At 54.4% G+C, this 14,922-nt stretch overlaps 1 protein-coding gene across 1 annotated transcript in view; it reads left to right on the top strand.

The window, feature by feature from the left end:
* LOC140419835 (protein phosphatase 1 regulatory subunit 3E-like) overlaps positions 1–13,903 on the top strand; it is a 61,663-nt gene extending 47,760 nt beyond the window's left edge. The window contains exon 2 of the mRNA XM_072503870.1: positions 10,094–13,903. Coding sequence (XP_072359971.1) covers positions 10,094–10,546 — 453 coding nt within the window. The 3' untranslated portion in view covers positions 10,547–13,903. The remainder of the gene's footprint in view (positions 1–10,093) is intronic.
* The last annotated feature ends 1,019 nt before the right edge of the window (positions 13,904–14,922 follow it).

The following is a 14,922-nucleotide window of genomic DNA, read 5'->3' as shown; positions in this document are numbered from 1 at the left end:
TTAATGTACCTCAGGGAAGAGAATCCTCAAACCTCGAACGAGAGGTGATATGGTGGAAATATGTAAGATTCTCAGGGGGTCAGACAGGGTTAATGTTGGGAGGATATTCCCGCTCGGGGGAGAGTGTAGGATCAGAGGACTGTCGCAGGATAAGAAGCTGATCGTTTAAGGCGGATTTGAGGAAGAATTTCTTCCCTCGGAGAGCGATGAATCTTTGGAATTCTTTACCCCGGGAGGCTGTGAAGGCCGAGTCTTCGAACATTTTCCAGGCCCAGATCGACAGGCTTTTACCAGTCGGGGAATTGAGGGTGACGGAGAGAAGGCAGGAAAGTGAGGGTTCAGATCAGCCAATGGCGGAACAGGATCAGAGGGCTGAATGGCCTATTCCTGCTCCTGTATCCTGTGGTCATCACTCTCACTCACACAAATGCACACACACACATTCACACACTCTCTCCCACTTCCACTCTCTCTCACTCCCACTCTCTCTCGTTCCCACTCTTCCCTCACTCCGACTCTCCCAGTCTCTCTCTCACTCTCTCAGTCTCTCTCACTCTCAGTCTCACCCCTGCTCTCTCAGTCTCACTTCCACTTTCTCAGTCTCTCTCTCTCACTCTCTCAGTCTTTTTCTCACTCTCTCACTCTGTCTCTCACTCCCTCTCTCTCCCACTCTCAGTCTCACTCTCTCTCTCACTCTATCTCTCTCTCCTCCCACTCTCAGTCTTGTCATGATGTGCAAACATGCAACCAATGAACACTCAGAATAGGACACAACCAATGGGCAGTTAGGACACTCAGAGGTGGCATCACCACAAGGGGGCATGCCATAAACACTATAAAAGGGATGAGGCACCCACACCCTGCCTCTTTCCACAGGCAGACATCTAGAGAGTTAGACAGGGTTGATCAGCAGCATCACCCCAGCACGTGGCTTAGAGCAGGCTGGTACAGTTAGACTGAGTTACTACAGTTAGATTAGCAGAGAGTCGAACTCATTTGAGAACTGTTAATAGCTCAATAAACACGGTGAACTCATTTCAGAGTCTGGAGCATCCTTTAGTTAAGACTGCATCAAGTAGCAGCCTGTGTTATCCGAAGCAGCATAACACAAGTCTCTCTCTCTTTCTCTCTGTCTCTCTCTCACTCTCTCTCTCTCTCTCACTCCCTCCCTCTCTCTCTCTCAGTCTCGCAGTCTCTCTCTCAGTCTCTCTCTCAGTCTCTCCCTCAGTCTCTCTCTCTCACTCTCTCAGTCTCTCTCTCTCTCTCACTCTCTCAGTCTCTCGCTCTCTCTCTCAGTCTCTCGCTCTCTCTCTCAGTCTCGCAGTCTCTCTCTCAGTCTCTCTCTCTCTCAGTCTCTCCCTCAGTCTCTCTCTCTCACTCTCTCTCTCTCTCTCACTCTCTCTCTCTCTCACTCCCTCCCTCTCTCTCTCAGTCTGCTGGGGAACACGTTCTAGTAGATTAAAGCCTTCAGTTATGAAATCACTTCATCTTGAGTGTAATTGATTGCGCATCACTCTCTCTCTTGGACTCTGTCTCTCTCTCTCTCTGTGTCTCTCTCTCTCACTCTCTGTCTCTCTCTCTCACTCCCTCAATCTCTCTCTCTCACTCACACTCTCAGTCTCTCGCTCTCTGTCTCTCTCTCACTCTCTGTCTCAGTCTCTCTCTCTCTCACTCCCTCAGTCTCTCTCTCCCTCAGTCTCTCTCTCACTCCCTCAGTCTCTCTCTCTCACTCTCTCTCTCTCTCACTCCCTCCCTCTCTCTCTCAGTCTGCTGGGGAACACGTTCTAGTAGATTAAAGCCTTCAGTTATGAAATCACTTCATCTTGAGTGTAATTGATTGCGCATCACTCTCTCTCTTGGACTCTGTCTCTCTCTCTCTCTCTGTCTCTCTCTCTCACTCTCTGTCTCTCTCTCTCACTCCCTCAATCTCTCTCTCTCACTCACACTCTCAGTCTCTCGCTCTCTGTCTCTCTCTCTCACTCTCTGTCTCAGTCTCTCTCTCTGTCACTCCCTCAGTCTCTCTCTCCCTCAGTCTCTCTCTCACTCCCTCAGTCTCTCTCTCTCTCTCTCTCACTCACTCTCAGTCTCTCTCTCTCTCACTCTCAGTCTCTCTCTCAGACTCTCTCTCAGTCTCTCTTTCAGTCTCTCTCTCTCTCTCAGTTTCTCTCTCCCTTACTCTCTCAGTCTTTCTCTCGCTCTCTCACTCACTCTCTCAGTCTCTCTCCCTCTCACTCTCAGTCTCTCTCTCTCTGTCTCTCACTGATGCACGATCAATAGGACAAAGACGAGAGTTGAATACAAATGAGGCTTTATTACTCTAAGATGTGTGGCCTCCCACAGCAGCTGGCGAAATGGCTGCTGCACGGAGGACAAACATATTTATACTCCGCCTACTGGGCGGAGCCAGCAGGTAGGGGCTACCGCTGTACCTGTAGTACAGGGTCTTACCGTACATCTCCTGATATATGTACAACAGTGGTTCACCACATTCACCCCCTGTTAAAATTGAGTCCGGTGGGGGTGGTGGAGAACTATATACAGCAAGTTTGAGTTCAATGTACAGTATTGCAAGAAAAAATCCAGTGAACCAGTTTTAGGTTTAGTCGGTCCGGGGCCTTGATGTGCCGCTTGGAGCGACGCAGTGGTGGCGGCGATTCCGATGTTGGTCTGGCCTTCGGTGACTCCGGGAGTGTGCCAAAATCCTCTTCATCCTCGGGCGTGGGCAGGGGGAGGACGGATGGTCCTGGGGGGGTTGCTGCTGGGAGCGCCGGGGGAGGGGAGGGTGGCGCCGGGCCAGAGGGGTGTGTGTGTGGGGAACCTGTTGGTGCCAGGTCCCTGAGGGAGACAGTATCCTGGCGGCCATTGGGGTACGCTACGTAGGCACACTGGGGGTTGGCGTTGGGCAACTGCACCCTTTCTACCAATGGGTCCGTCTTGTGGAGTCGGACGTGTTTACGGAGGAATACGAGTCCTGGAGCTGCGCGCCACGTCGGGAGCGACACCCCGGAGGTGGACTTCCTGGGGAAGGCAAAGAGACGTTCATGGGGTGTGTCATTAGTCGCAGTGCATAGGAGCGACCGAATGGAGTGCAGTGCGTTGGGGAGGACCTCCTGCCAGCAGGAGGCCGGGAGATTCCTGGACCGTAGGGCCAGTTGGACGGCCCTCCAGACCGTCCTGCTCTCCCGCTCCACCTGCCCATTTCCCCTGGGGTTGTAGCTGGTCGTCCTGCTCGAGGCAATACGCCTGCTCAGCAGGAACTGACGCAGCTCATCGCTCATGAATGAGGATCCCCTGTCTCTGTGGATGTAGGAGGGGAAACCGAACAGAGCGAAGATGGTGCTGAGGGCTTTGATGACGGTGGCAGACGTCATATCGGGGCATGGGATGGCGAAGGGGAATCTGGAGTATTCATCGACCACACTGAGAATATACGTGTTACAGTCAGTGGAGGGGAGGGGCCCTTTGAAATCCACGCTGAGGCGTTCAAAGGGGCGGGAGGCCTTAACCAGGTGTGCACGGTCCGGCTGGTAGAAGTGCGGTTTGCACACCGCACAGACCTGGCAGTCCCTGGTGACTGTCCTTACTTCCTCGACGGGGTAGGGCAGATTGCGGGCCTTTATGAAATGGTACAACCGCGTGACTCCCGGGGGACAGAGATCGTCGTGCAGGGTCCGGAGTCGGTCCACCTGTGCGCTGGCACATGTACCTCGGGATAGGGCGTCTGGGGGCTCGTTGAGTTTGCCAGGGCGATGCTCAACCTCGTAATTATAGGTGGAGAGCTCGATTCTCCACCGCAAGATTTTATCGTTTTTGATCTTGCCCCGCTGTGTGTTGTTGAACATGAAGGCTACCGACAGTTGGTCAGTGAGGAGAGTGAATCTCCTGCCGGCCAGGTAATGCCTCCAATGTCGCACAGCCTCAACGATAGCTTGGGCCTCCTTTTCGACGGATGAGTGCCGAATTTCGGAGGCATGAAGGGTGCGGGAAAAGAATGCCACGGGTCTGCCTGCCTGGTTGCGCGTGGCCGCTAGGGCGACGTCTGATGCATCGCTCTCCACTTGAAAGGGCAGCGTCTCGTCTACTGCGTGCATCCCGGCCTTGGCGATATCGGCTCTGATACGGGCGAAGGCCTGTTGGGCCTCGGCAGCCAGGGGAAAGTGTGTGGACTGGATGAGTGGGCGGGCCTTGTCCGCATAGTTTGGGACCCACTGGGTGTAGAATGAAAAGAACCCCAGGCAGCGTTTGAGGGCCTTGGGGCACTGGGAGCTCCATGAGGGGGCGCATGCGGTCGGGATCGGGCCCCAGAACTCCGGTCTGGACCACATAGCCGAGGATGGCTAAGCGGTTCATGCTGAACACGCACTTCTCCTTGTTGTAGGTGAGGTTGAGGAGAGTGGCGGTGTGGAGGAATTTTGCAAAGTTGGCATCGTGGTCTTGCTGATCGTGGCCGCAGATGGTGACGTTGTCTAGGTACAGGAAGGTGGCCCACAAACCATACCGGTCGACCATTCGGTCCATCTCCCTTTGGAAGACCGAGACCCCATTGGTGACGCCGAAGGGAACCCTGAGGAAGTGATAGAGGCGACCATCTGTCTCGAAGGCAGGGTATGGGCGGTCCACCTTACGGATGGGGAGCGGGTGGTAGGCAGATTTGAGGTCTACAGTTGAGAAGACCCCGTACTGTGCAATCTGATTGACCATATCAGATATGCGTGGGAGGGGGTACACGTCGAGCTGCGTGTACCTATTGATGGTCTGGCTGTAGTCCACGACCATTCTGTGTTTGTCCCCAGTTTTCACCACTACCACTTGGGCTCTCCAGGGGCTGTTGCTGGCCTCGATGATGCCTTCCCGCAGCAGCCGCTGGACCTCAGACCTGATGAAGGTCCTGTCCTGGGTGCTGTACCGTCTGCTCCTGGTGGCGACGGGTTTGCAATCCGGGGTTAAGTTTGCGAATAGAGAAGGTGGGTTGACCTTTAGGGTCACGAGGCCGCACACAGTGAGGGGTGGTAGGGGCCCGCCGGATTTCAATGTTAGGCTCTGGAGGTTGCACTGGAAGTTCAGGCCAAGTAGCAAGGCAGCACAGAGGCTGGGGAGGACGTAGAGGCGGAAGCCGCTGAATTCTACGCCTTGGACCATGAGTGTGACTATACAGTACCCCCGGATCGCCACGGAGTGGGATCTGGAAGCCAGGGAGATTCTTTGATTGGTGGGGTGTACCGCGAGGGAGCAGCGCCTTACCGTATCGGGATGGATGAAGCTCTCGGTGTTCCCGGAGTCCAGCAGGCAAGAGGTCACGTGCCCATCGATCTTAACGCTGGTCGATGCGGTGGTCAGGTTGTGCGGGCGAGACTGGTCGATGGTGACCGAGGCGAGTCGTGGCTGGTTGTCGCTGGTGTCGAACGATGGGGTGCCCGGGGGGGGGGGGCACGGGTCCTGGAACGATGGTGGTCCATGTGCCGTGTGGGAGACAAGATGGCGGCACCTGGAGATCTTGGGGTGGACAAAATGGCGGCGCCCACTGGCCGCATGTGGCGGGGGTTGAAAAAGATGGCGGTGCCCATGGGCCTCACGTGTTCCGCGGACGGGAAGATGGCGACGCCCACTGGCCGCGCGTGGTCTGAGGGGGAGAAGATGGCGGCGCCCACTGGCCGTGCGTGGTCTGAGGGGGAGAAGATGGCGGGGCCCATTGTGCGTAAACGAGGGGGGGTCGATGCGATAGCGGCGACTGCGCGGGCCTGGCACACCACGGCGAAGTGCCCTTTCTTACCGCAGGCCTTACAAAGGGCAGCGCGGGCCGGGCAGCGTTGGCGGGGCTGCTTTTGTTGGCCGCAAAAGTAACATCGGGGACCCCCGGGGTTGGCTGGCTGGCGCGTGGCACAGGCGTATTGGCTGGGTAAGGCCCCCGCTGGGGCAGCCGTCTGTGGGGTCCACGATGCGTAGGAGGGGTGGGCCGCGCGGCTGGGGGTGGAGGCCTGAATGTTGCGCGAGGCGGCCGTCATCGATAGCGCTAGCTTCTTTGTCTCTGCGAGATCGAGCGTGGCCCCCTCTAAGAGTCGCTGGCATATGAGGTCTGACCCAATCCCCGTAACAAAAGCGTCCCGCATGAGGAGGTTGGAATGTTCCGTGGCCGTAACGGCCTGACAGTCAGTCTCTGGCTAGTGGAATTACGGCACGCCAGAAATCTTCTACGGACTCAGCAGGGAGCTGACAGCGAGTGGAGAGCGCGTGTCTGGTGAAGAGCGTGTCCGTCCGCTGGGTGTAATTCTCTTTCAGCAGCGCCAGGGCTTCCTCGTAGTTCGGCGCGTCCTGGATAAGAGGAAAGACATTGGAGCTCAGCCTCGAGTACAGTATCTGTATTTTCTGAGCTTCCGGGATTGGGTCTGGTGCAGACCTGATGTACGCCTCGAAACAAGCTAGCCAGTGCTGAATGTCCTTTTTGGCGTCGCCTGATTGCGGATCCAGCTGCAGGCGATCCGGCTTGATGCATCTTCTGAAAATCTTAGAGTAATAAGCTGAAGCATGACCAATTGGACAAAGACGAGGGTAGAATATAACTGAGGCTTTATTGCTCTAAGATGTGTGGCCTCCCACAGCAGCTGGCGAAATGGCTGCTGCACGGAGGACAAACATATTTATCACTCTCTCAGTCTCTCTCTCACACTCTCAGTCACTCTCTCTTTCTCACTCCCTCAGTCTCTCTCTCTTTCTCTCACACTCTCAGTCTCTCAGCCTCTCACTCTCTCTCTCTGTCTCTCTCACTCTCTCAGTCTCTCTCTTTCTCACTCCCTCAGTCTCTCTCTCTCTCACACTCTCAGTCTCTCTCTCTTTCAGTCTCTCTCCCTCTCTATCTCACTCCCTCAGTCTCTCTCTCTCTCAGTCTCTCTCCCTCTCTATCTCACTCCCTCAGTCTCTCTCTCTCTCTCTCACTCACTCACTCCCTCGGTCTCTCTCTCTCAAACTCTCAGTCTCTCTTTCTCACTCCCTCAGTCTCTCTCTCTCAGTCTCTCTCTCTTTCTCACACGCTCAGTCTCTCCCCCTCTCTCTCTCTCTCAGTCTCTCTCTCACTCCCTCTGTCTCTCTCTCTCACACTCTCAGTCTCTCTCTCTTTCTCACACTCTCAGTCTCTCTCTCTCTCACTCATCACTCTCTCAGTCTCTCTCTCACACACTCCCTCAGTCTCTCTCACTCATTCACTCCCTCAGTCTCTCTCTCACACTCACTCTCTCTCTATCTCACTCCCTCTGTCTCTCTCTCACTCATTCACTCCCTCAGTCTCTCTCTCTCACACTCTCACTCTCTCTCTCTATCTCACTCCCTCAGTCTCTCTCTCTCTCACTCACTCCCTCAGTCTCTCTCTCACACTCTCAGTCTCTCTCTTTCTCACACTCTCAGTCTCTCTCTCTCTCTCTCTCTCATCACTCTCTCAGTCTCTCTCTCTCACACACTCCCTCAGTCTCTCTCTCTCTCACACACTCACTCCCTCAGTCTCTCTCTCTCACACTCTCACTCTCTCTTTCTCACTCGCTCAGTCTCTCTCTCTCTCACTCTCAGCCTCTCTCTCTCTCTCTCACTCTCAGTCTCTCTCTCTTTCTCACACTCCCTCAGTGTCTCTCTCACTCACTCCCTCAGTCTCTCTCTCTCACACTCTCAGTCTCTCTCTCTTTCTCACACTCCCTCAGTCTCTCTCTCACTCACTCCCTCAGTCTCTCTCTCTCACACTCTCACTCTCTCAGTCTCTGTCTCACTCCCTCTGTCTCTCTCTCTCTCACTCTCACTCTCTCTCTCTCTCTCTTTCTCACTCCCTCAGTCTCTCTCTCACACTCTCAGTCTCTCTCTCTCTCACTCCCTCAGTCTCTCTCCCTCACACTCTCAGTCTCTCTCCCTCACACTCTCAGTCTCTCTCTCTCTCACACTCTCACTCTCCCTCTCTCTCACTCCCTCAGTCTCTCTCTCTCTCTCTCTCTCACTCCCTCAGTCTCTCTCCCTCACACTCTCAGTCTCTCTCTCTCATCACTCTCTCAGTCTCTCACTCTCCCTCTCTCTCACTCCCTCAGTCTCTCTTTCTCTCTCGCTCTCACTCCCTCAGTCTCTCTCCCTCACACTCTCAGTCTCTCTCTTTCTCATTCCCTCAGTCTCTCTCTCTCTCTCTCACTCACTCCCTCAGTCTCTCTCCCTCACACTCTCAGTCTCTCTCTTTCTCATTCCCTCAGTCTCTCTCTCTCTCTCTCACTCACTCCCTCAGTCTCTCTCCCTCACTCTCAGTCTCTCTCTCCCTCATCACTCTCTCAGTCTCTCACTCTCCCTCTCTCTCACTCCCTCAGTCTCTCTCTCTCTCACTCCCTCAGTCTCTCTCCCTCACACTCTCAGTCTCTCTCTTTCTCATTCCCTCAGTCTCTCTCTCTCGCTCTCTTTCTCACTCCCTCAGTCTCTCTCTCTCTCACTCACTCACTCTCTGTCTCACACTCTCTCTTTTTCACTCTCTCTCTCTCTCTTTCTCACACTCTCAGTCTCTCTCTTTCTCACTCCCTCAGTCTCACTCTCTCTCACTCACTCAGTCTCTCTCCCTCACACTCTCAGTCTCACTCTTTCTCATTCCCTCAGTCTCTCTCTCTCTCTCTCTCTCTTTCTCACTCCCTCAGTCTCTCTCTCTCTCTCTCTCTCTTTCTCACTCCCTCAGTCTCTCTCTCTCTCTCCCTTTTTCACTCTCTCTCTCTCTTTCTCTCTTTCTCACACTCTCAGTCTCTCTCTTTCTCACTCTCTGTCTCTCACTCTCCCTCTCTCTCACTCCCTCAGTCTCTCTTTCTCTCTCGCTCTCACTCCCTCAGTCTCTCTCCCTCACACTCTCAGTCTCTCTCTTTCTCATTCCCTCAGTCTCTCTCTCTCTCTCTCACTCACTCCCTCAGTCTCTCTCCCCCACACTCTCAGTCTCTCTCTCCCTCATCACTCAGTCTCTCACTCCCCCTCTCTCTCACTCCCTCAGTCTCTCTCTCTCTCACTCCCTCAGTCTCTCTCTTTCTCATTCCCTCAGTCTCTCTCTCTCGCTCTCTTTCTCACTCCCTCAGTCTCTCTCTCTCACTCACTCACTCTCTGTCTCTCACTCTCAGTCTCTCTCTTTCTCACTCCCTCAGTCTCTCTCTCTCTCACTCTCTTTCACTCCCTCAGTCTCTCTCCCTCACACTCTCAGTCTCGCTCTCATTCCCTCAGTCTCTCTCTCTTTCTCACTCCCTCAGTCTCTCTCTCTCTCTCTCACTCACTCACTCTCTGTCTCTCACTCTCTCTCTCCCTTTTTCACTCTCTCTCTCTCTTTCTCACACTCTCAGTCTCTCTCTTTCTCACTCCCTCAGTCTCTCTCTCTCTCACTCTCTTTCACTCCCTCAGTCTCTCTCCCTCACACTCTCAGTCTCGCTCTCATTCCCTCAGTCTCTCTCTCTTTCTCACTCCCTCAGTCTCTCTCTCTCTCTCTCACTCACTCACTCTCTGTCTCTCACTCTCTCTCTCCCTTTTTCACTCTCTCTCTCTCTTTCTCACACTCTCAGTCTCTCTCTTTCTCACTCCCTCAGTCTCTCTCTCTCTCACTCTCTCTCACTCCCTCAGTCTCTCTCCCTCACACTCTCAGTCTCTCTCTCATTCCCTCAGTCTCTCTCTCTCTCTCTCTTTCTCACTCCCTCAGTCTCTCTCTCTCTCACTCTCTCTCATTCCCTCAGTCTCTCTCTCTCTCTCTCTTTCTCACTCCCTCAGTCTCTCTCTCTCTCTCTCTCTCACTCACTCGCTCTCTGTCTCTCACTCTCTCTCTCTCTCCCTTTTTCACACTCTCAGTCTCTCTCTTTCTCACTCCCTCAGTCTCTCTCTCTCTCACTCTCTCTCATTCCCTCAGTCTCTCTCTCTCTCTCTCTTTCTCACTCCCTCAGTCTCTCTCTCTCTCTCTCTCTCACTCACTCGCTCTCTGTCTCTCACTCTCTCTCTCTCTCCCTTTTTCACACTCTCAGTCTCTCTCTTTCTCACTCCCTCAGTCTCTCTCTCTCTCACTCTCCCTCTCACTCACTCTCTCAGTCTCTCTCTCCCTCTCACTCTCTCTCTCTCTCTGCCGCAGGACTGCAGCCCGCCCCAGCTCCTGGAACCCGCCTTCACCAACCCCATCTGCTCGGCTGACTTCCTGCAGAGGGTGCGTCTGGAGAAGGTCTGCCTTGAGGGCTTGGCAGTGGAGCGGTTCCACCTGCAGGGCACCGTGCGGGTGCTGAACATGGCCTTTCGCAAGGAGGTGACGGTGAGGCACACGGTGGACGACTGGCACTCCTACGCTGACACGCCGGCCTCCTACATCCCGCAGTCCGCCGACCGCCAGACTGACCGCTTCTCCTTCGAGCTGGCGCTCCCGCCTTACCTGGCGGGCAGCGCCCTGCAGCTTGCGGTGCGTTACCGGGCGGGCCAGACCGAGTACTGGGACAACGACCGCGGCCGCAACTACCGACTCCGGCCGGCCCAGCAGAGCCGCCTCTCGCCACCCCCCATGGACTGTGACACCGGCTGGATCCACTTTGTGTGAGGCACACGGCTGAGAGAGAGAGAGGGAGAGAGGATGGCAACAAGAGCGAAGAATGTGGAGGGAGGGAGAATGGGTGGGGGAACGGGGAACGACATTAATAAATTTAGAGTCCCCAAATTATTATTTATTTTTCCTATTAAGGGGCAATTTAGCGTGGCCAATCCACCCACCCTGCACATCTTTGGGTTGTGGGGGCGAAACCCACGCAGACACGGGGAGAATGTGCAAAGTCCACACGGACAGTGACCCAGGGCCGGGATTCGAACCCGGGTCCTCAGCGCCGCAGTCCCAGTGCTAACCACCGCGCCGCATGCCGCCCTGAGAGGAACTTTTGACACAAGAGGTGGAGACCTAAGAAATCCCAGGCAGAGGTGCTGGGCCGATGAGCAGAGTCCGGAGGAAGTTTTGATTAGTCACCAGAATAAGATTTGGTCAGGGTCTAGTTCAAGACCAGTGCAGTATCCATTTTGAAGCCCAGTTCAAGACTGGGTCCTTGTCCGGCACAAGACCAGTTCAATGCCCAGTTGGAGACCAGTTTGATGCCCAGTTGGACAGTTCAATGCCCAGTTGGACCAGTTTGATGCCCAGTTGGAGACCAGTTTGATGCCAGTTGGAGACCAGTTTGATGCCAGTTGGAGACCAGTTCAATGCCCAGTTGGACAGTTCAATGCCCAGTTGGACCAGTTTGATGCCCAGTTGGACCAGTTTGATGCCCAGTTGGACCAGTTCAATGCCCAGTTGAAGGCCAGTTTGATGCCCAGTTGGACAGTTCAATGCCCAGTTGCAGACCAGTTTGATGCCAGTTGGAGACCAGTTTGATGCCCAGTTGGATAGTTCAATGCCCAGTTGGAGACCAGTTTGATGCCCAGTTGGAGACCAGTTTGATGCCAGTTGGAGACCAGTTTGATGCCAGTTGGAGACCAGTTCAATGCCCAGTTGGACAGTTCAATGCCCAGTTGGACCAGTTTGATGCCCAGTTGGACAAGTTTGATGCCCAGTTGGACCAGTTTGATGCCCAGTTGGACAGTTCAATGCCCAGTTGGACAGTTCAATGCCCAGTTGGACAGTTCAATGCCCAGTTGGACAGTTCAATGCCCAGTTGCAGACCAGTTTGATGCCCAGTTGGACAAGTTTGATGCCCAGTTGGACCAGTTTGATGCCCAGTTGGACAGTTCAATGCCCAGTTGGACAGTTCAATGCCCAGTTGGACAGTTCAATGCCCAGTTGGACAGTTCAATGCCCAGTTGCAGACCAGTTTGATGCCCAGTTGGACCAGTTTGATGCCCAGTTGGACCAGTTCGATGCCCAGTTGGACAGTTCAATGCCCAGTTGGACCAGTTTGATGCCCAGTTGGACCAGTTTGATGCCCAGTTGGACCAGTTTGATGCCCAGTTGGACCAGTGTGATGCCCAGTTGGACCAGTTTGATGCCCAGTTGGACCAGTTTGATGCCCAGTTGGACCAGTTTGATGCCCAGTTGGACCAGTTCAATGCCCAGTTGGACCAGTTCAATGCCCAGTTGGACAGTTCAATGCCCAGTTGGACAGTTCAATGCCCAGTTGCAGACCAGTTTGATGCCCAGTTGGACAAGTTTGATGCCCAGTTGGACCAGTTTGATGCCCAGTTGGACAGTTCAATGCCCAGTTGGACAGTTCAATGCCCAGTTGGACAGTTCAATGCCCAGTTGGACAGTTCAATGCCCAGTTGCAGACCAGTTTGATGCCCAGTTGGACCAGTTTGATGCCCAGTTGGACCAGTTCGATGCCCAGTTGGACAGTTCAATGCCCAGTTGGACCAGTTTGATGCCCAGTTGGACCAGTTTGATGCCCAGTTGGACCAGTTTGATGCCCAGTTGGACCAGTGTGATGCCCAGTTGGACCAGTTTGATGCCCAGTTGGACCAGTTTGATGCCCAGTTGGACCAGTTTGATGCCCAGTTGGACCAGTTCAATGCCCAGTTGGACCAGTTCAATGCCCAGTTGGACAGTTCAATGCCCAGTTGGACCAGTTTGATGCCCAGTTGGACCAGTTTGATGCCCAGTTGGACAGTTCAATGCCCAGTTGGACCAGTTTGATGCCCAGTTGGACAGTTCAATGCCCAGTTGGACCAGTTTGATGCCCAGTTGGACCAGTTTGTTGCCCAGTTGGACCAGTTTGATGCCCAGTTGGACAGTTCGATGCCCAGTTGGACCAGTTTGATGCCCAGTTGGACCAGTTTGATGCCCAGTTGGACAGTTCAATGCCCAGTTGGACCAGTTTGATGCCCAGTTGGACCAGTTTGATGCCCAGTTGGACCAGTTTGATGCCCAGTTGGACAGTTCAATGCCCAGTTGGACCAGTTTGATGCCCAGTTGAAGACCAGTTCAATTCCCAGTTGAAGACCAGTTTGATGCCCAGTTGGACCAGTTCGATGCCCAGTTGGACCAGTTTGATGCCCAGTTGAAGACCAGTTCAATTCCCAGTTGAAGACCAGTTTGATGCCCAGTTGGACAGTTCAATGCCCAGTTGGACCAGTTCAATGCCCAGTTGAAGACCAGTTCAATTCCCAGTTGAAGACCAGTTTGATGCCCAGTTGGACCAGTTTGATGCCCAGTTGGACAGTTCAATGCCCAGTTGGACCAGTTCAATGCCCAGTTGAAGACCAGTTCAATTCCCAGTTGAAGACCAGTTTGATGCCCAGTTGCAGACCAATTTGATGCCCAGTTGGACAGTTCAATGCCCAGTTGGACCAGTTCAATTCCCAGTTGAAAACCAGTTTGATGCCCAGTTGCAAACCAGTTTGATGCCCAGTTGGACAGATCAGTGCCCAGTTGAAGACCAGTTCGATGCCCAGTTGATGACCAGTTTGATGCTCAGTTTAGTATCCAAATGAAGGCTGGGCCCCTATCCAGTTCAGTGCCCAGTTGAACATCAGTTTAGTATCTAGTTGAAGACCGGCTTAATCTCCATCTCAATGCTGGGTCCAAGACCAATTCAGTGTCCATTGACGATCAATTTGGTATCCAATTGAAGACTAGTTTAATGTCCAGTTCAAGACCAGTTCAATGTCCAGTTCGAAACCAGTTCTGAAGACCAATTCAACACGGGGTCCGTGTCCAGTTCAAGATTGGTTCGATGTCCGATCTAAGGCTGGGCCCGTGTCCGCAACGACACTTGCTCATTGCTCAATTCAAGCCTGAACGAGCATCCAGCAATTGACAAGGGGCCATTTCACCCCCTGCTGATGCTTCTGGCATTGAACTGCGCACAGCCCGCGTTACGAACGTCCGTAGAGCGACCCGCGCTCAGCACAGCAATCAGCTTCTCTCTCAGCGCCTCCACCTGTGCCTTTTTTTAACCCTCTCCCAGGACACCCCCCCCACCCCCCCCCCCCCCCCCCCCCCGCCCCTCTCCCCACGCTCCCAAGCTTCCCATCCTCCTGCTGCCAAACACCAAAACCTCGCCCGCCATACCCTGCCGGGCACCCTCTTCCTTGGCCCACCCCCTCGCCGCAGCCCGCTGCCCACCACTTTCCACCGGCCGCCTCCTTGCTGAATTCTAAAAGGGTGGGGTTAAAGAGTGTGTGTCGTCCCCCCGGCCGCGGCCACTCACCGATCCCCAGTCTCCTCTCCGCCAGAGAGATACCCGGGAGGGCTCGGTCAACGCGGGCCAGGGGAATGATGCAAACTCCACACGGACAGTGACCCAGGGCCGGGCCGGCTTCCAGCATGGCTGACCAAGATGTTGACGTGGCACAAGAGAGATGCACCGGGAGCGATGGGGCGGGGGGGGGGGGGGGGGGGGGGGGGACATCTCGGAGCGACGACGGAGAGTGACGTTGGGATGGACGGAGAACAGTGGCAGTGGCCCCTGGCCCAATCCAACGCTGGGAAGCGGAGGACAAACCGCTGTGCACCCACCACCACCCCCCACCCCCGCGCCACGGGCGCAGTGCGACACCTCTCCTAGCGCCTACACCGTCCAGCCCTCCACCATTTCCAAGCTGACAGATGCGGATGAATAAAAAGAGAGTTTGAAAAAACACAAAACGTCTCCGTGCAGTCTCTCCGTTGCCGCGAACGCATGGAGTGGGCACGAATCGGAAGCAGCAGAGGGGCAGATCAGGTCCCATTAGAGAATCTACACCCTGTCCCATTAGAGACACGGAGGAGAGACACCAGAGAGAGACAGACACTTCCATCAGCAACACTGTCCATTGCAGGCACCCTGTCCCATTAGAGACACTCTGTCCCATTAGAGACACCCTGTCCCATTAGAGACACCCTGTCCCATTAGAGACACTCTGTCCCATTAGAGACACCCTGTCCCATTAGAGACACCCTGTCCCATTAGAGACTCTACACTCTGTCCCATTAGAGACTCGACACCCTGTCCCATT

The sequence above is a fragment of the Scyliorhinus torazame genome, chromosome 5 (assembly GCF_047496885.1).
Source record: "Scyliorhinus torazame isolate Kashiwa2021f chromosome 5, sScyTor2.1, whole genome shotgun sequence".
NCBI lineage: Eukaryota > Metazoa > Chordata > Chondrichthyes > Carcharhiniformes > Scyliorhinidae > Scyliorhinus > Scyliorhinus torazame.
The sequence above is the reverse complement of the archived record's forward strand: the minus strand, read 5'-3'. Positions and strand labels throughout refer to the sequence as shown.